Raw genomic sequence first — 20,992 nt, 5'->3', positions numbered from 1 at the left:
GGGCCTGGCTGCCTCCGTTGGAAGACAGTGCAGCTCTTTTTCTTTCTTTCTTTTTTGTTTTTAAGATTTAATTATTTCATTAGAGAGTGAGTGTGTGCACACACGGGCAGAAGCGAGGGGAGAGAGCAGAGGGGGAGGGAGAGAATCCTCAAGCAGACTCCGTGCTCGGCATGGTGCCCAACTCGGGGCTTGATGCCTCCACCTCAAACTGAGCCAAAACCAAGAATCCAATGCCCAACCGAGTGAGCCACCCAGGTGCCCCTAGGGCCTGTGACTCTTGATCTTGGGGTCATGAGTTCGAGTCCCACCTTGGGAGTAAAGATTACTAAAATAAATAAAATTTACCCCAAAAATGTGTGCCTTGGTGGTATAGCTGGTTCAGCTTCTGACTCTTGGTTTCAGCTCAGGTCGTTATCTGAGGATCCTGAGATTAAGCCCTGCATGGGGCTCCCAGCTCAGCAGAGAACCTGCTTCTCCCTCTCCCTCTGTTTGCTGCTCTGTCTACGTTTGCTGTCTCTGTATCTCTGTGTCAGATAAATAAATAATAATCTTTTAAAAAGATAATAATCTTTTAAAAAACAAAGAAAAATGATAAATAAATAACCAAACAAAACCTTTTGCTCCCTGTGCCCCTCCCGCTCGTTCTCTCTAAAAATAAATAAATAAATCTTTAAAAAAAAAAAAAAAAGTGCACCAGAAAAACCGCCCAAATCTTTGTCCCATTTTTGCTTTCTGACTGGTGTGGAAAATGACGGGACAGAAGTCAAATGACAGTGACTCAGTCACTGTTAATTTCTTTTTTTTTTTAAGATTTTATTTGTTTATTTGACAGACAGAGATCACAAGTAGGCAGAGAGGCAGGCAGAGAGAGAGGAGGAAGCAGGCTCCCTGCTGAGCAGAAAGCCCGATGTGGGGCTCGATCCCAGGACCCTGGGACCATGACCTGAGCCAAAGGCAGAGGCTTTAACCCACTGAGCCATCCAGGCGCCCGATGCCCCATCAAAACAGCTAAAATCAGCACCCATCTGTTTCCAGAAACCGGCCCTGTTGGCATAAAGGCCCAGAGGGGTGGAGCACATACCATGACCCATTTTGTCAGGGATGATGTTAATGACCAAGGTCACTGCCATGCAAGGACAAAAATGCCAGGCTGGGAATGGGTGCCTCCTCATGGCAATGTCACTAGGCATCTCCTAGAGGTAGACTCACTGTCACAGACTGAACCCAGGCCCAGCTGTTCAAGAGGCAGGAGTGAGACATTATCACTGTATCGTGGAATCCAGCTGAAAAAGGTTAGATTTATGTGCTCCCAAAACAAGACACACACTTAAACACACACACATGCAAACAGTGGATCACTGAGACCTTAAAATGTGATTTTTTGAGTTTTTATTACCAAGGACTCAGTAATTCCACTCTTGGAAATCCATTCTAAAGACATGATCTTCAATGTACACCAACTGCTATGTGCACAAAGATGTTTATCACAAAATTGCTTAGATTAGGGGAAAATTGCCCAAAATTGGAGAATGGTGAAATAAACTATTCCACTATCACAAAGCCACTGACATAATGACAGCGCGACTCTGTTTCGACCAGGTTCGGTGAGAAAGCCTTCTAACAGAATGAAGCACGTGATGTGGATACACTACGCAGATACGTGTACACATAGAGAAATAGTGCTTACGTTAGGGGTTTGGGAGAGCAGGTGGTATTTTCTTTTCAGCGTTTTTTCTATAATGAGCTTTATTGCTTTTTAAAAAAACTATTTTATTTATTTGTTAGAGAGAGATTATGAGCAGGGGAAGCAGCAGGCAGAGGGAGAAGCAGGCTCCCCTCTGAGCAGAGAGCCCGACGCGGGGCTCCATCCCAGGACCCTGGGATCATGACCTGAGCTGAAGGCAGACACTTAACTGACTGAGACAGTCAGGCATCCTGAGTGTCATTACTTTTAGGATAGAATAATTTAGCACATTTTAATCATCATAAGAATTAAGATGGTGTTTTTTCCTTGTAGAAAAGAATCAAGACAATGTAGCACTGTTTGTCTTCCCTGGTTGTCTGAAATAGTAGTTCTTGTAAAATTTGAGTTCTGAGTCAGCAGGTCTGGGGATGATCTAACCACCCTTACTGCTCACAGGATTGTCCTGAGAAATCATCAAGACAATCTCTGCGAAGTGCTTAGAACACCCAAGCACTCATTCCAAGGCACTATATCAGGAATTCCACTCACTTAGCTTTGGAACTGCAGACATTAAAGGATGAGCACAGTCCAGAGCCTCGATAAAACACTGGTCCACTGGCTTTTGGGTAACACAGTTATATATTGACGAGGACCCTCTTGGATACTGCCCGTGGAAGGCTGAACAATGTTTCCCTTCCAAACATGTCCATATCCAATCCCAGGTACCATGTGAATGGTACCTTATATGGCAAAAAGGGCTCTGCAGATGTGATTGGTCAAGGATCTTGAGAGGGGAGATCATCCCGGTGGGCTCAGGGTCATCACAAGCATCCTTCTAAGAGGGAGGCAGGAGAGGCAGAGGCAGAGAAGGAGATACAATGTCAGAAGGAGAGACACGCTTTGAAGATGGAGAAATGAGCCATGAAATATATAAGTAGCCATGAAAAGTTGAAATGGGCTAAAAAACAGATCCTACCCTGGAGCCTCTAGAAGGAACATAGCCCTACCGACTCCTTGACTTCATCTCACCAAAACTGATTTCAGACTTTGGGACTCTAGAACTGTAGGAGAAGACAGTTGTGTTGTCTTAAGCCACTAACCTGGTGGTAATTTGTCACAGCAGCAAGAAGAAACGAACACAGGGCGCCTGGGTGGCTCAGTGGGTTAAGCCGCTGCCTTCGGCTCAGGTCATGATCTCAGGGTCCTGGGATCGAGTCCCGCATCGGGCTCTCTGCTCAGCAGGGAGCCTGCTTCCTTCTCTCTCTCTCTCTCTCTGCCTGCCTCTCTATCTACTTGTGATCTCTCTGTCAAATAAATAAGTAAAATCTTTAAAAAAAAAAAAAAAAAAAGAAGAAGAAACGAACACATGGCTTTAACCCAGTCCAACAGGAGCAGGCATCAGAACCACCCAGAGCCTGCGGGGGGGGGGGGGGGAGATATGGGCGGGGGCGGGGGTTGGTGGTGGTCCTCTGAAGCATCAGATTCAAGAGGTCGGGATGAGGCCGTCGATTTGCATTTCTTTCTTTTTTTTTTTTTTAAATATTTTATTTATTTGACAGAGAGAAATCACAACTAGGCAGAGAGGCAGGCAGAGAGAGAGGAGGAAGCAGGCTCCCCGCGGAGCAGAGAGCCCAATGCGGGGCTCGATCCCAGAACCCTGAGATCATGACCTGAGCCGAAGGCAGAGGCTTTAACCCACTGAGCCACTCAGGTGCCCCTGGATTTGCATTTCTAACAAACTCCCAAGTGAGACTGATCCTGCAAGTACAGGTCCACTCTCTGAGTAGCAGTGGCCCCCAAAATTCGTTACAATCTGTATTCCCTGACAGATACCTTCTGATTCAAGAGATCAAGAGCTGGTTTTTGCACAACCGTCCCCAGCTGATTGCACCCAATGGCTTCCGGTCACACTCAGAGACACATACAACCTGAGAGGCCCCCAGAGTGGGAGCTCCTTGTTGGGCGGGCCAGCGGCAGAGAGACACTGAGGCCCTTTTTCACCAAGGCATTCATCAGCTCATCACACAGAGGGCTGGGCTGGAGTCTGTCAACCCCAGCGACCACAAAACAGGTGGTCTGGCCACCAGGGCTTTGCCCACTGGCGACCCATACAAGGCATTTGCAGAGAGCACGGACCCCTGCTCCTCAGGACCAAGAGACACACGACATCATTGAGCCCCAGGCAGCAGAAAGGCTGGGAAGAGTGCACCCAAAGAAATGCTCCCTCCTGGCCCTGGGCCTGGAAAAAGCCTGGGAAGGCTGTCCTAGCGCTTTGGGCAGCCGGGTGGGCATGGAGAATGGCCTAAGAGGGGCAAACCTGCTACACGATGTGTGCTGTCAGCCCGCGGCTGCTGGGAATCCGAGAAGGAAATGGAAGCCTCCCCCAAAAACCATACTGAGGAGGCGGAGGACTAGGAAGAAGGAAATCAGGAAGAGCCAGATTGAGAACAGTCCGTGATCATGAGTAAGATGCAAGAGGGACAAGGGAGACAAGCGCAGGGCTTGGGACCAAGCCGCTCTGCGCGGTGGAAGCTTGGAACTTGGAAGTCACCCTCCAGCTGGAAGGTGTTTCTGGGTCACACACACACACTAAAAGGAATCACTAAACAACGCCTTCTGAAGAAGCCAAGCACCAGGTCCTCCCAGGGCCGTTCTGCCGGCGTGCTAACCATTGACCGAGCTCGTTCGGAAAGTGGGCCTTGCACCGCGCTCTTTAAGTGTATTAATTCATGGAGTCTTCAGAACAGTTCTTTCAAGAGAGGCGTGATTCCAGGGGCGCCTGGCTGGCTCAGGCCGCAGAGCACACCACTCTCGATCTTGGGGTCTGAGCTCAGGCCCCACATTGGGCATGGAGCCGACTTAAAAAATCAATCCACAAGACGGGCGTGGTTCTTCTCGCATTCTGCAGGGGAGAATGGCTGCTCAAACAGATTCTGGGCCCACAGCGTCTATGAAGCCAGGGCCCGAGTGAGCCCAGCCCCTCTAACTTCAAAGCCCATGCTTAGAGCGAATCCTTGGGTCACACCTCCCCCACGGCGGCGTGCGCTTTGTTGGGACAGACAGAGCGCCCCCCACTGGCACCCCATCACCACTGGCCCTTCTTACTAGGATGTGACAGTTCTCCAAGGAGGGAGCCAGGCTCAAGTGGGCCGTGGAGAGGCGAGACACAACGCAACCGGCGTGGGGAGGAGGTGGGGAGGTACAGCCCCAGAGGACCCAGCCCTGAAGACGGACCCAAGATGCCAAGTCATACCCAGGGCACGCAAATGAACCCCTCCCCTCCCCTCGCGCACAGCTGCTGTGAGGGGAGACTCTGTTCCGCAGAGAAAAGGAGCCTGGCTTTTCATGATGGCCAATCTGGTCCCACCACCCACACATAACTCCACAGGAAAGTAGAAGCCAAACCGGGACAGGATTAACCGTACCTTCAGCGCTGGACGCCCACATGTTCCCCCCCACCTTCGCTGTGATACAAAGACACACACTCAAAGGTCAACTGGCAGATCAGCTTCCGAAATGGCGTTTTGCTTGATTAAGTTAAAATCATGAAAACACTGTTTTCAAATGCCTACAGGCAGCAGGTTCCCTGGTGAAGGGTAATGGGCGTGCTATTCAGTGGTGGAGAATAATCGCTTCGGAATCAGTCATTCAACAGTACAAAGAAAAAAATTAATGGAGATAAAATTCCCTTTTCAGGATGTAATTATGATTATTCTAAAGCAATCATTATTCATTTTACATATTGGGAGATTGCTCCCAAAACATGACCTGTTTGGAGAGAGAAGGCGACTTCAGTGTAACTCTCTTAAAGGATTTTGATTCTTTATCTCAAATTCAATTGCATTCTGAGAAATCAAAAGAAAAGTGCCATTTCTTAGAATTAGAATTATGGTTTTTGATTGCCTTATGGAAAGAAAAAGGACATTACGTAGGTGGGCTGATTTGGCAATATTTTATCCTCGTGTGTGCTGTGCTTTTATTTGTGACCCACAAAGTACAAAGGACATTTTGTATTCATGACTAGACAAAAGAGGGACAAAGACTGGATAGAAGTAACGTTTGGGGCAGGTGGGATGACAGAAGGCAGAACTATCCACTTCCTAGTCTGCCTCTTCCTTTAAAAAGGAGCCTTCCTTGAAAGGAATCAAAGGTAAAGCTGATAACCATTATGAAAGGGGCACTGGGGGTGAATTGACTGGGGGGAAAGAGAAAAACACTGAGTAGCTGTTATTTAAATCCTCTTACCAACGCTGCAAGTGTATTGTCTTCAGTTTGTAGCATGGGAAACTGAGGCTCAGCTAGTAAGGGCTCAAGCTGAGGTTTGATCCCAGGTCTGTCTGCTCTTGATACTCGTTCGTTCATTCATTCATTCATTCACTCAACAAACATCCGTGAGGGACTAAGGACCCGGAAGAGCACAGGGAGGAGAGTCCAGCTGGTCCTTGGCACGTCTCCAGGTAAGCTGGGAATGAACACCTCTTACTCCTCCTTTAAGGTCAATCCAGGATTGCAAGCCTGTCAGTTTCCATCCTTGGACTTGAGCTCGGGCTTTGCAGGTATGATCACAGACCCTTCGTATCATGTCAAGATACACCAGGAAACTGGATTGAAGCAGGAGTCTCCATCTTAAATAAAGGGAAGGAGAGAGAAAGAGACATCGGTTTGGCAGGTCTTGGCAATAACAACAAAAATAGCCAGGCTGAAGGCAGGGCTTTACCTTAAACCACGTGTTTTCAAATACTCTTAAGAGTCTCCTCAAAATCTCATTAGGTAGCATGGGCCAGTAGCATTCTTCTCTGCCTCTCAAGCAGGAGGAAACAAGTTCAAAGGGCTTAGGCCACTTGCCCAAAAGAAAACATCAGGTGGCCTAGTGGCAGCAACACACTTCTAACAGGGCGCTGATATTGGCAGGCGGGAAGGGAAATTGACAAGGAGTCATTGTGGCCTCAGTCAACAAGTTCTAGTTCTAATCATCCCCCAGTCTCACAGCCACGCTGGGGCTCTCCACCACTCCTGGTCTGAATGATCTTGTCTGCAAAATTTTGATAATGCAAATCCTGCCTACCTCTGTTTCATGAACCCACTGAAATATGTATGTGTATGATGTATGGTAGAATGACAAGGAGGATCTCCGAGCATTTTTAAAGGAAAGAGATGATCAGAGGGAACAGCATGTGTTACGGTATAGCAGTCTCCTGTCCCCTTCCCCACATACACCCCCAACTTCATTACTTTGCTGGATAAAGTTTCTAGATGGGAGAACGGTTGAAGCAGAGGGAAGGAGGGTCCTGAAACCATATCACATGGCCTCATCAGCGCAGCAGAAACTGGGGCCCCGCTAGTGCTCCTTGACCTTGGTTTCAATCCGGTACGAGAACAGGTTCATTCTCCATGAGGCAGTCTCTGGGCATGGAAATAGGCAGGGGCTGTGTAATTCTTGCCTCTGTTCCTCTTTCTGAGTTTTAAATGGACCTTGCTCACAGTGCATTTTGGAAATCACCCTGTTAACAGGTGCCTGTCCCAGCTGAACAGCTGAATCCACCCAGAACTCTGTGTGTGCTAAACAGACGATGGTCTTTTTCCACAACACAAGTTATTTCCTTGTGGACAACATACAGAGATGTGTGCTGGGTGTCAACACAATCGTGGATTACCGAGCTGGCTGAAAACAGTCATGCTCAAAGAAGGCTGATCAATACGTTGAGGTCAACCAGAAGGAAGAAAGATTGTCAAAATCAATATTTTTATCCACAAGATGGATGGAAATTCAGAAGGCCTGTTCACCAAAAGTTGGAGGAGTAGCTAGTATTTTAGGTAGAAGAATCAAAACTCATAATGACCCTTCTAAGACATCATGATACTTTTTATACAAACAAGAAATTTTACAGAGCCTTGGTTTCGAAATTATATAAGTTCAAGTGAAGATACTCATTTATTTAACAGTAACATGAGCATGGGATACATTCTGTGCCTGGAGGTTACAGCAGTGAAGACAAAGAAGCCTCCCGCCCACCTGGAGATTGGATGCTGGGGTGAAGGGGTGAACCTGACAAGGAGAAATAAACATAGTCATTGACAAGATCGTTTGAAGTATTAGCAAAGAAGATCGAGAAGCTGCATCCAGTGAAGTAAAAGGAAAACCAGAAATGCGTGGCTTCATAGAAGCTGAGATAAGAACGTTTCTAGAACATGTTTCTCCCACTGCAAGAGCCCCATCCGACCACGTGGTGATCATTTGTGTCCTTGAGAAGAACAGTTTCAGCAGAATGGTGATGCCGAGTGACAGAAGTCCATTCTTATAGGACTAGAGTCCTGGAAGGAGGAGATGGGACAGGAATTTAGAAACTCTATGTTCAAAAGACATCCAGATTTTAGTTAGGCACAAGTTCAGAATCTCACAAGGTTCCTCAAATATCAGCTCCTTCTTCGTCAGCGCATTTTAATTTATTCCCACTATAGTTATGGTTCAATGGAGGAGAAAAGTCTCCATTACCTATTCACATAATCCGAAGTAAAATTCCAACTGTGGCGGATCCTAGGAAGGGGAGGTGGTTGGTGCCAGGAGACTGTCAGCTGGGGCATTGACTTAGTGGGGAAGCCAAAGAGGGATTCCCTGGGGAAGTGATGCTCGGGTTTTGGGCCAAATGATGTGTGGGCTCCAGTCGGGCAGAGAGGCAGCAAGAAGGGCATGTGCAAAGGTCCTGCACTGGGCAGGTGGGCCCATGAGAGGAGCAAGGCAAGAGCATGGAGAAGGGGGGCAGGCAGGGGGAGGTTAAGGGGGGTCTAGGCAGTGCCTTGGAGGCCATGTCAAGGGGTCTTAAAAAATAGATTAACCGGGGGACACCTGGGTGACTCAGTCAGTTAAGCGTCTGACTTCAGCTGAGGTCATGATCCCCCCAGCCTGCGTGGCGATCCATGCTCAATGGGGAGTCCGCTTCTCCCACTCCCTCTGTCCTTGTCCCCACTGTACTCTTCCTCTCTCAAATAAGTAAAAAAAATCCTTAAAAAAAATAGATTACAGGGGCACCTGGGTGGTTCCGTCAGTTGAACGTCTGACTCTTGATCTCAGCTCAGGTCCTGATCTCGGGTTCTTGGGTTCGAGTTCTACCTTGGGCTCTGTGCTGGGCATGGAGCCTACTTTAAAAAAAAAAAAAAAAGATTATCTTACACCCACTAGGACAACTCTGATTTTAAAATACGGACAATAAGGGGCACCTGGGTGGCTCAGTGGGTTATGCTTTTGCCTCTGGCTCAGGTCATGGTCTCAGGGTCCTGGGATCGAGCCCCGCATCAGGCTCTCTGCTCAGTGGGGAGCCTGCTTCCCCTTCTCTCTCTGCCTGCCTCTCTGCCTACTTGTGATCTCTCTCTCAAATAAATAAATAAAATCTTTTAAAAAAATTGCCTCATGACCCAGAAAATTCCACTAGGTGTATATACCCAAGAGGATATAAAGCAAGGACTAGAACAGATTACTTTTACACCAATGTTCGTAGCAGTATAATTCACAGTAGCCAAAAGGAGGAAACCACTCAAATGTCCCATGGGTGAGTGGATAAACAGATGGTAGTCTAGCCACACAATGGAATGTTATTCAGCCTTAGAAAAGGGAACGAAATGCTGGTACCTACTACAACATTACGCTGAGCAAAAGAAGCCAAGACACAAAGGTCATCTGTTGTATGATTCCATTTATAAGAAAACATCCAGAATAGGCAAATCCCTAGAGACACAAAGTAGCTGAGTGTTTGCCTGGGGCTGGGGGAGGAGGAACGGGATAGCCTCCCTTTGGGCTGGTGACAATGTTTTGGAACTAAACAAGGTTGATGTTTGCCCCACACGCCAATGCACTCAATGTCATTGAATTCTACACTTTAAAACGGTTAATTTTATGTTGTATGTATTTTACCTCAATGAAAACAAACCAAAGAATACTTATTACTTCAAGTGTTTCCAACTCAACGGAAGAAAGAGTTCCTACCTAACCAGCTGGAGATTTACATCTTAATCACAGCCCTCTACTTGAAGAAGAACCTCGCAAAATGACAGAACGTCAACGATAGAACAACCAGGAGGTCGCGAGAATTTGACAGCTTTCTGAGGGAAGAACAGTTAAAGGAGCTTGACCTAACTTGGAATAAAAGGAGCCTCCCTCAGGGATGGACAGTGGAGGCTGGGAGGCACACAGTAGTTTGGGATGGAAAACTTTTTTTTTTTTTGAAATTAACATATAATGCATTATTTCCCCCAGGGTACAGGTCTGTGAGTCATCAGTCTTACACAATTCATAGAGCTAACCATAGCACATACCCTCGCCAGTGTCCATCACTCAGACACCCCATCCCTCTCCCCCACCCCTCAGCAACCTTGTTTGTTTCCTGAGATTAAGAGTCTCTTATGGTTTGTCTCTCTCTCTCTGGTTTCGTCTTGTTTCATTTTTCCCCCCTACCCCTGACAACCCCCGTCCTGTCTCTCAAATTCCTTACATCAGAGAGATCATATGATAATTATCTTTCTCTAATTGACTTATTTCGCTTAGCATATACCTTCTAGTTCCATCCACGTCATTGCAGATGGCAAGATTTCATTTCTTTTGATGGCTGCATAGTATTCCATTGTATATATACACACCACATCTTTTTTTTTAATCAAATTTTTTTAAAGATTTTATTTATTTATTAGAGAGAGAGAGAGAGGTCACAAGTAGGCAGAGAGAGGGGGAAGCAGACTCCCCGCTGAGCAGAGAGCCCGATGCGGGGCTCGATCCCAGGACCCTGAGATCATGACCTGGGCCAAAGGCAGAGGCTTAATCCACTGAGCCACCCAGGTGCCCTACACACCACATCTTTATCCATTCATCTGTTGATGGACATCTGGGATCTTTCCATAGTTCAGCTATTGTGGACGTTGCTGCTGTTAACATTCGGGTGCACGTGCGCCTTCGGATCACTATGTTTGTATCTTTAAGGTAAATACCCAGTAGTGCGATTGCTGGGTCGTAGGGTAGCTTTATTTTCAACTTTTTGAGGAACCTCCACGCTGTTTTCTAGAGTGGTTGCATCAGCTTGCATTCCCACCAACAGTGTAGGAAGGTTCCCCTTTCTCCACATCCTCACCAACATCTGTCATTTCCTGACTGGTTAATTTTATTAGCCATTCTGACTGGTATGAGGTGGTGTCTCACTGTGGTTTTGATTTGAATTTCCCTGATGCTGAGTGATGTGGAGCACTTTTTCATGTGTCTCTTGGCCATTTCTATGTCTTCCTTGCAGAAATGTCCATTCGTGTCTTCTGCTTTGGGATGGAAAACATTTTAATCACATTTGTTGAGAAATTACAGTAGTGAGCTTCCTGTCCTGAGAGGCAGTCAAATATACCTAAATGGCTGACAGTCACAGATAGAACATGAGAGATTCCTGAATGTGGAGGATTAGTCAGACTGAATTATAAAATTCCCTTTAACTCAGAGATTCTGTGAAACATTTTCAAGTATCACTTGGGAGGGGTGAGAGAAAAATTCTAGCCCAAAGTCACACTATTTTTTTCTAAGAGGTTACCAAATTCACTGTTACCAGGCATGTGGGAAATGTGGGAAGAGTAAGAGAAGTCATTGTCAGCAAATGAAAATTAAGGGCCAATGAAATAATTTTGAGCTTCTCACATGGTTCCATTTTAAATCTCATCTGCAAAACCCAAGACCCACTGTCAGATAAGCTATATTCTTTGGTATTCTTGCGAGTTCTCAATCCCCGCAGTGAACTCTGGTCTGGATTCCCGGATGTGGCCAACTCCGCCATAGTCCGAAAGTAGAGTGTCCCGGGAAAGACACAAGCATCGGAGGTGGACAGAACCCAGACTTACGGATTGAAATGCTCAGGACAAACCAAGGGAAGATCACTTGCCGATGGCTCTGCCTCACAAAAATACAGCAACAAATGAGCGAGCTGTGTTTTCAAGGCAGGATGGGCTTTTCAGCCAGCTTGCAAATCCCAGGCCCCCTGGGAGGTCCGGATTCTCTCTTACCTGTGCCCTCCTTCCAGGCAGCCTGCCACTCTGGGACACACCCTGGGCAGGATGTGGCCATTTCTCCTTCTTGAAGCTACAGCGGAAGGTGAGGTGGACTCCGGAAGACGACCCTGGAGACTGGCCCCTGGGGTTTGCCCTCATTCCTGGTGCCCAGATCTGCAACCGTGTGATCTGGAAACACTTTCTATGGCTGGTGCGTGGCGGAGTGGACAGAGCTTGGATTTGGATAGCGCTGGGCTCAAAGCTAAATCAGGCTTTGACATGTGCTCAGGGTGTGACCCGGGTCACGTGACCACACATCTCTAGACCCAGTTTCCTACAACAACTATGTGAGGCGGGGACTGTGATTGTACCCATTTTATGGAGGGGATATGTCTGGAAATAAGGTCTCAGGAGCCCAGAAGGCATAGAGCTAACCACCCGACGTGCATGGGTGCTTTATTTAAGTACATCCAGCTGTTATAGCACATACATGTGAAAACAATGACATAGAATGGTAGCGCTTGATGAAAAAGTCTCCTAGCCCTCCTCTCCCAACTGGGGGCAATCTCTTCGAACTATCTCTTGTTGGAGTTTCCCTGGAAGTACTCCCACCATCCAGAGGAGGTATTTTGGATGTTCGCATGGGCAGTTTGGGTTTTCACCGGGACACCAGTGGCATTTAGCGGGCCCAGGATGGGGTGACGGGCCTTCTGCACAATGAAGACATGTCCCCAGTTCCTGACCAATTTTGTAATGTCCTCTGGACATTTACGTAGATGAAAAATCTGCTTCTAAGGCCTGCCCCCTAAAAAATAAGTCCAGCTTACATATAAATTTACACAGGATATTTTGCAGTGGTTTTGAGCAATGCGGATTTTTAATATTTTTTTTTCAGTAATGCAATTACTGTAGAAATTGAGGGAAGATGGCGCTTTGTATTGCTTGGAATTTTACCAAGTTGTTCACCATTCTGGAACATCACGGCACTGATGGCAAGACCACTCTTGGTATTCAAGTGCCCAGTCCAACATACTTCTATCGGCTGGCATCTTAGGAGTTATACTGATCTGTTCTTTAATTTGGATTTCATTTGTGGGGAGCCAAAGAGGCATCATAAATGTTCGTTGATAAATGACATTAGATCCGATAAGGTTGTAACAGTGGCTCTAATCTTGGTAATACACTTAATTCTTTCTTCGCCAACTTTCGATAATATCTACTGGCTCCTTGCCATGAAACATGAGGACTTATGTCCCTTACATCGTCCCTCCTCTCAAAGCTCTATTTCTTTTTCCACCAAACTTTGACAGTATCTTTCGGCCCTCACTCGAGCAGCTGGGAGCATTATTGGTGTTGCTTTTTCATTCATATTCTTTCATGTTCCCCTTTGTGTTGTCTGTGCTTTCATTGGCATATTCAAACATGTCAGAGTTTGCTAACGTTTTCATTTCGTTCTGCAAACAGAGCTCCGTGGTGTTTTGTTCTGTCCATAAGGTGACTGTAAAGTTGAAGACCAATTCATGGACTTCCTATTGGTTCAAGAAAGCAGCCGTCTTTCTGAGGAACAGGAGAGAAGGCTGTACAGTGTTGAAATTGTGCCTGATGGGGGCACCTGGGTGGCTCAGTCAGTTAAGCATCTGCCTTTGGCTCAGGTTGTGATCCCAGGGTCCTGGGATCCTCCCTACTTATGCTCTCTCTCTCTCTCAAACAAAAAATAAAAGTCTTTTGAAAAAAAAATTAGAAATTGTGCCTGATGTGTCAGGAAAGTAACTCTAGTAAGCAAGAAGCAGACAGATTTTAAGAATCAAACACCATGCCAAGATTCCACCCATAAGGAGATAAACACCTGAAAAAGACTGGAGCACACAAATTATGCCCTTACATTTTACAATGAATTTGGACTCCTCGATGAGGCATTGAGCATCAGTAAAACCAGTCAAATTGTATAAAATCAGTTGGAAATGTGATTTCACTTATAGTTTAAAATTAAATAATTAGGAGACCATCTCTACTGTGGAGTAAGGTACAACTATATATTTCATCCTGAGTCTTAAAGTAATTCTTGCTCGCTGTAGAAGTTTGGGAAAACACAAAAGGGTATAAAAATAAAACTAAAAACTCCACCAATCCCAGAGATAAACCCTGTTCATATTTTGATATGTGTTACTATATTGATATATTAATAAGGGTAGGACCTTGGCTATAACAAATAAGCCCACAAACACATAATGGCTTAACTATAACAGCAGTTTATTTTTGGCTGCTGTGAGTGCCCAGGTCAGCTCCCTGCTGTCAGTGGAGCAGGGAGGTGTGAGCCTCTGAGCAAGTAGAAGCATTCATGTTGGAGATTTTATGGGTAAGGCCTGGAAGTGGTGGACAGTACTTCTGACCTCATTGGCTAGAACTCAATCACTTAGCCCCACCTAACTGCTAAGAAGTCTGGGAAATGTAGTCCAGCTGTGTGGGCAGAGAGCCAATATATGTTTGGTGAATTAAGTAATAGTCTCTACTAGTGAATTTTCTTTTCTATCTTATTTTTTTAAAAGATTTACTTATTGGGGTGCCTGGGTGGGTCAGTCGGTTACGCATCTGCCTTTGACTCAGGTCATGATCCTGGGGTCCTGGGATCGAGTCCCACACTGGGCTCTCTGCTCAGCGGGGAGTCTGCTTCTCCCTCTCCCTTTGCCCCTCTGCCCAGCTCATGCTCACTCTCTCTGTCTCTGTCGCAAATGAATAAAAAATCTTTAAAAAAAGATTTATTTTTTAAAAATTTAAAGAAAGGTTTCATTTATTTATTTGACAGAGAGCACAAGTAGGAAGAGCAGCAGGCAGAGGGAGAGGGAGAAGCAGGCTCCCGGCTGAGCAGGGAGCTGGATGTCGAGCTCCATCCCAGGACCCTGGGATCATGACCTGAGCCGAAGGCAGATGCTTCACCGACTGAGCCACCCAGGTGCCCCTATTTTATTTATTTTTGAGAGAGAGAGAAAAAGAGAGAGAGGGAGAGAATCATCAAGCAGACTCCCCACTGGCCTTGGAGCCCAGACACAGGCCTCAACCCCATGACCTGCGAGATCACGACCTGAGCTGAAACCCCATCGGTCGCTCAACCAATTGAGCCACCCAGGCGTCCGTCCCCTCTAATAGTGCATTTTCTCTCAGTCTTCTAAAATATACATATGGACATGCGCACATGACAAGGATTATATTGTACGTGTAGCTTTTTATTCTGCTTTTGAAAATGACAACAAAATATCCGAGCATTTTCCCACATAATTCTTTGCCAGCAAGGCTGCATAACGTATCAGCAGACAGATCAGGGTTTCTCAACCTCAGCATGATCGACATTTGGGGCTGGATGGTTGTTCGTTGTGGTGGGGGTTGTTCTTTGAATTACGGCACGATGTTCAGCAGCATCCCTGATGTCCAGTAACCAGGAACCAGTAACAACCCCTCCCCAGATGGGACAACTAACACTGTCTCCAGGGATTGCCAAATGTCTCCCCGGGGGAAAACCATCCACGGCCCAGAGCCACTAAACTAGAACAACAATTTATGTAACTTCTCCCCCTTTTATTGAATAGGAGTTGCTTCCTTTCTTGGTTTATGTTTCCTCTCACATCTTGCTCTGAGATAAACATCTTTTTACAGTAATTTTGACTGAAACAGTCATTATTTACTTAGGACAAAGTCCCAGAAGCAGGCTTATTAGGCCAGAGGTTATGAATATTTTTATGTCTCTTGATAGGTATTGCCAAATAACTTTCCAGAAAGGCTCTACCAATGTACTTGCCCACCTGCAAAGTAGTCTTGCTTTTTTAAAAATATTTTTAGATATCTTACTTTTAAGTCATCTCTACACACAATGGGGGGCTTGAACTTAAAAATCCCAAAGATCAAGAGCCGTGTGTTCTAGCCACGAGCCAGCCAGGCGCCCCAAATCTTGCTTTATTTTTTAAAGGCTTTTGTTACTTGACCAAATTGATTTATTTATTTATGATTTCTTTTTAATAGTCATATTTTTATAAATATATACTTTATTATAGTAATTATTAATATTTATTATTTAATATAACTATTTTGTAATATGTTATTTTTATTTTAAATTAGCATTTCTTTGAGTAATAATCAAATATGCTTATTAGCCATCTTCTGTACCCCGTCTGTAGTAGTCTTGCTAATTTCCCAACTGCTGGGGTTGGGTTTTTTTTCTTCTTTTTTCTCCTTCTTCTTAAGGGTGTTAGGGACAATTACTTGTTGAAATAAGTCTGTGACATTTCCAAAGTGAGTAAAAATTTCTATGAAAATGTGGCTTTCCTTGGACATTGTGTACACAACTTCTGTAACTTGGTTTTTATCACAGCATGCCCTTGTGGCTCTCTCTAATATTTCGACAGCTGTTATTTCTTTTCTTTGGTTAAAAAAAAAAAATCCAAGACTTCTAGGGAATGACCTAAAGTGGACCAAAGGGTTGACTTTCATCTTGGTGCACAAAACCTTAGAAGTTTTGGTCCCGGAGTGGCAGAGTAAGGTCAGAGCTTGCCGAAATGATTTCAGAATGTCATGCCCGAGTCTCCTGCTGCTTTCACCATCTCCTAGGAGTCTCCCAACCAAGATGCAGGAACCAACCAAAGCCAAGGTTCTTCTCTAACCCAGGACTTGGAAAAAATTCCTTTTTGCCCTCCTTCACTTCCACCTTTGGCTCTGGCCTTTGCAAGCCATCTCCCTTCCTGTCCCCGGAACCATAGATGCGGGGGGATTCCTGCATCCTTGCGATGACTTTCCTGTAACCCAGGGACAAAAAGTCAAACCTACGAGCTCCCTGTTTTATTAATGTGTAAAGATTTGGTTAGGACTAACTCTTCCCCTGGGATTGTGAAAATGAGCCAGTGATCCCCTTGGCACAAATCTCTCCCCCTTTCTGCAAAAATACTATTAGGTTTTCTAGAGCTCTGCCTTGATGAAATCTTTCCCAATACGATAAATTTCAATAGATGAGATGTTTGCTCCCTCCCCCTCTTCTCAATCCTAAAGGTTCTCTCTCTGGGGTTCAATGTCGCTTAGGTGTTAACTATCGACGGTTACAGTTTACGTGAGCCTCTGTTCAAGTAATACGATGTATTTTCAAAAACGACGAAACACAACATAAACTATGTGTGTTGGGGGGGCGGGGAATCTCGAGCTCACAAATGTCTCAAAAAGTATCAGCTGTGGACAAATGGCTAAGGGTCTCAGAGCTTTTCTAACGCCTTTGGAGACAGGAAAATTATTCGCTAAGGCGACAGAGGGAATTGAAGCCCCGGCCACTGTAAAAGCATTAATTCACTTCCAGGCTCCCGTGCAAGGCCTGAGAAGTGGGGAGGGGGGCGAGTCTGCAAAGTCTCCCAGAGCCCGACAGGGGTGGCCTTCCAGGGACCAAGATGGCCGATGAAGGGCACCACTAAACCTCTCACCACCCCAGACTGGAGGGTGCCCTCAGTGCCTCCCCACATCACTGTTGCCCACAAGTAGCCCAAGTCAGCGCTGGCCACGTTGGATGCACACTGGAATCACCTGGAAAACCTGCAACCAGGTTTTCAAAGCTCCCCGGCTGTTTGTAATGTGCAAACAGGGCTGAGCCCCAGTGAATTAAGTAATCACCTGCAGCTCATACAGGATCCGGGACTACGCACCGGGCAACTGCCAATCACTGGCCGTCCTTGGTTCGGTGCACCGGCCTCAGTTTATTCATCTGCGCAATAGGTGAAGACTAGGATTGCAAAGCCCATTCTAGCTGTCAAACAGTTTGGTTCTGGGACGCGGGTCCGCGCCCCCCAGATCCGCCACTCCCCCCGCTCCGAACCCCGCCCCCCACCCCAGCTTGTCGCGTTCCTGCGCGCGCCCGCTTGGGGGGTCCCAGGGGAAGCCGCCAGCACTGCCGGCCACCCTGGCGCGCCCGCTGCCGGGTTCGGGTCCTCGCTGCGGGCGCACAAAGCCCCCGGCGCTGACGTCAGGGCCCCTCTCGGCGCGGCCTGCCCCCAGTGCAGGCGGAGCCGCGCGGCGCTCCCACCCCGGCCCCGGAGCCAGGAGCCAGCCGCCAGCCGCCAGCCCAGCAGCGCAGCAGCCCGCCCGGAGCCCGGCCCGCGCACGTGCCCGCCAGACCTGCAAAGTTGTGCCACCGGCTCTGCCCGTCCCCGGGGAGCCCGAGCGCCCGGAGCCCGCGCCCCTCCCGCCAGTCTCCAGCCATGGGTAAGCGAGCGCGTTGGCCCCGCGCCACGGCCACGGCCACGGCCCCGGCCCCCGCCCCGCCCCGCCCCACCCCACCCCCGCTCAGGTGGGGCTCCCGGGCCACCTCCGCGCCCGGAGGCCGGAGGTGGGTGGGGTGCGTCTCAGGTGTCGCGGACGCCCAGGTGCGCTTTCCTGCCCCGCGGCGGGGGCGTCCCGGTCCCGGCCGCCCCCTGCTCGCCCCCCCCCCCCCAGCAACCCCCGGCGTGCGGCTCGCGGAAGGGCCGGAGCCGGTCTCCCGGGAGGGGCTGCGGAGCGAGCAGACGGGGCGTCCCGGGCGGCTTTATTTAAGGCTGGGGAGAGAGGAGTCTTGCTCGGTTCCCGGGACGCTCTCCCGTCGCCCGCGCTCTCAGCTCCCGGTCCGGTCCCGTCCCACCCTGCCGTGGGCTTCCTGCCTTTCCCCCCAAAACGGAACAAACGCCCAAGGCTGGGGTCTTCCGAGAGCCCTTTCTGGAGCCAGGACCCTTGAAACCGGGAGGGGGGAGGGGAAAGGGGCAGGATGGGTCAGAGGGTCAGCCTCTTTGTCCCCCGTTGCAACTATCAAAATGCGGACCCGGGCGCAGGTGGAGACGGTTTGCCCAGCGAATTCGAGTGCGGTTGTGGGGACCGACGAGCAACGGTGAAAGCCCAGTTCTGGACACTGAAAAGCTCCAGCCTGGCCCGGGGCGAATGTTGGGCGGCCGCGGGATTCTTTCCGTCCCCTCCTAACACCCGAAATGCTGCCGTCAGCAACATGTCGTTACACGGGGACCCCTTCGGAACGGGAGCTCGGGAATGCCGTGGCAAACAACCCAATTCCGCCGCACCCCTGGAAATGTCTGGGAGAGGCTTCTCTCCCTGCGTGTTAATCCTTCTCTGTGGCAGCCACACTGCAGCCACAAAAGCCACAGACTGAGGAGCCACGCCGAAGCATTCCTAATGAGGAACGCCGAGGGTTTAACCATTGCGGGCTCGTGATCAGGGCTTGGGAATCGCTGCCCGTCCCCCATCCCCACTCCTGGCCTCTTACCCAGTCTGCATCCCTCTGCTGTTGAGAGAGAGACAGAGAGAGACAGAGAGAGAGAGAGAGAGAGTGAGTGTGAGAGAGAGAGTGTGTGTGTGTGTGTGTGTGTATAATTTTGTGCGTATTGTCATTGTGGTGAGGGACAGCATGGAGAGCTTATTACGTTGAATTTAAAGGGAAGAGCAAAGAATTGTATAGTTAATTCTTTCTTAATTTACTAGATGATCAAAATATGAAAGGAAACAAGGCCCTCGAATCCGCAAAGAAAATGTCTTACCAGAAAGTTAGGGGAGAGCTATGATAAAATCCTTCTGGAAGGGGCAGAATTGCATGACCTGTAGTCTCATCACTCAATGCTCCTCTTTATTATTATTTTTTAAGATTTTATTTTTAAGTAATCTCTACACCCAAGGTGGGTCTGGAACTCAACCCCAAGATCAAGAGTCCCCTGCTCCACCAACTGAGCTAGCCAGGCACCCCTCAAGGCTCTCCCCCCACCCCGTTTTTAATGCTCCCTTTTAAGTGAGGTTCAGACACAAAAATCAGATGGCTGCTGCTGAGCATGGAATGATTTTGGCAACGCTTGGCACAAAGATGTTGAGGTTAGAGAAGTACAATGCTCAGGAAAGCATTAACTGGTTTTCCTGAAATAAAGTAATTTCTGGTTCATTAATGCTAGGCATTAGGATTTGTACCAGTTCGAAATGGAGCGTCCAGTTACCACACGGGCACCTTCTTGAGGATGGCTGTCACAGGACCCTGGGCCTCACTGGGGGCAGGCTTTAGTGTTTAAATAGGTGTGGAGGTTAGATGAAGGTGTGCGGAGGTTCTCATGAAGCAAATACCCAACCAGAGGCCTGTTCTCAAGGAAGTACTTTGTGTCTGGGACAATTGTTGGTTCTATACTTCAGTTGCCAATTTATGTTAATTTGTGCATACCTTACTGGTTCTGGCAGTATCCTTGGTTTTAGTTTTTAGTTTTTACATTAAAAAAAAAAAAAAAAGTGCCCTTCATGCCAAAAGGAAACGTACTGATTTCCCTTGGCACATTCTCTGTAAATACACCACAAGGCCACGAACTGGTTTTATTTTTCCAGATGTATTTAATTACCCAGCATACGCTTATGAATGTTTTAATTGAAATGATTTAATGTTGGGAAAATTCTCACCATTGGTGCACTGAGTTGGGACTTTGGTTCTTACGAAAGTCACTTCCTTAACATGGTGTTAGTTCACTTACTGGTAAAAAGGGTGAGGTTTATGGAAATAAAGTCCCCTTTGGACTCAAATTTTAAGGTATTCAACATCTTGAAGATGAAAAATTCCCGAGCAGGAGTGGTACACGCGCTTTGACCTTTCAGTGTCTCTGAAAACCCTTCTCGTTGAAGGAGTTGTGGGGTTTTTAGGGCTTTGTTGAGATATAATTGACAAACCACAGTTTGCGCATTCAAGTGTACAAAGTCTGTGATTTTGAGTGTGTTTCAAGTTGGGCCGCCACCACCACTAAGGGTGTCACCCCCTTAAAAGGAAGCCCTGTGCCCGTTGGAAGTCCCCCCCCATCCTACCCCCCCACCCCCACCCCCTCATTCCCTCCCATTCCCTCACCCAACCCCTAATCTACTTTCTGTGTCTAGGGATTTGCCTCTTCTGGACAGTTCTTGTAAACGCAACAAGCCAGTTGATGTTTGCAGTTTGTTTGACTACCCAGTAACTTTGGTGGTTTTTGCCCAATGGGAAACTGTTGTTTCATTTGTACGCAGTACGTGGCCTAAGTGAAAGGGGCAAGACCAGTTACTCCCCGGGCTGCAGGGGTCTGCATTTGGCCAGTGCGCACAGCCATTCCCAGGTTTACTTTGGTTTTCTCTGTTGGGAACTCCTGTTGCTTAACAGAATTTTTTTTTTTTTTTTTTTTTTTTTAACTAATCTCTGGGTGCAAGGTGGGGCTCAAACCCGGGACCCTGAGCTCTGGAGTTCCATGCTCTAGGGACTGAGCCAGCCAGGCGCCCCCAGAATCCTTACTGTTACCTTATTCACAGCCC

The 20,992-nt window shown here is 47.5% G+C and overlaps 1 protein-coding gene across 1 annotated transcript in view; it reads left to right on the top strand.

The window, feature by feature from the left end:
• The first annotated feature begins 17,608 nt into the window (after positions 1–17,608).
• Positions 17,609–20,992, top strand: part of GPM6B (glycoprotein M6B) — a 153,632-nt gene continuing 150,248 nt past the window's right edge. Inside the window, exon 1 of the mRNA XM_045995297.1 lies at positions 17,609–17,914. Coding sequence (XP_045851253.1) covers positions 17,911–17,914 — 4 coding nt within the window. The 5' untranslated portion in view covers positions 17,609–17,910. The remainder of the gene's footprint in view (positions 17,915–20,992) is intronic.

This window comes from Meles meles, chromosome X (assembly GCF_922984935.1).
Source record: "Meles meles chromosome X, mMelMel3.1 paternal haplotype, whole genome shotgun sequence".
Lineage (NCBI taxonomy): Eukaryota > Metazoa > Chordata > Mammalia > Carnivora > Mustelidae > Meles > Meles meles.
The sequence above is the reverse complement of the archived record's forward strand: the minus strand, read 5'-3'. Positions and strand labels throughout refer to the sequence as shown.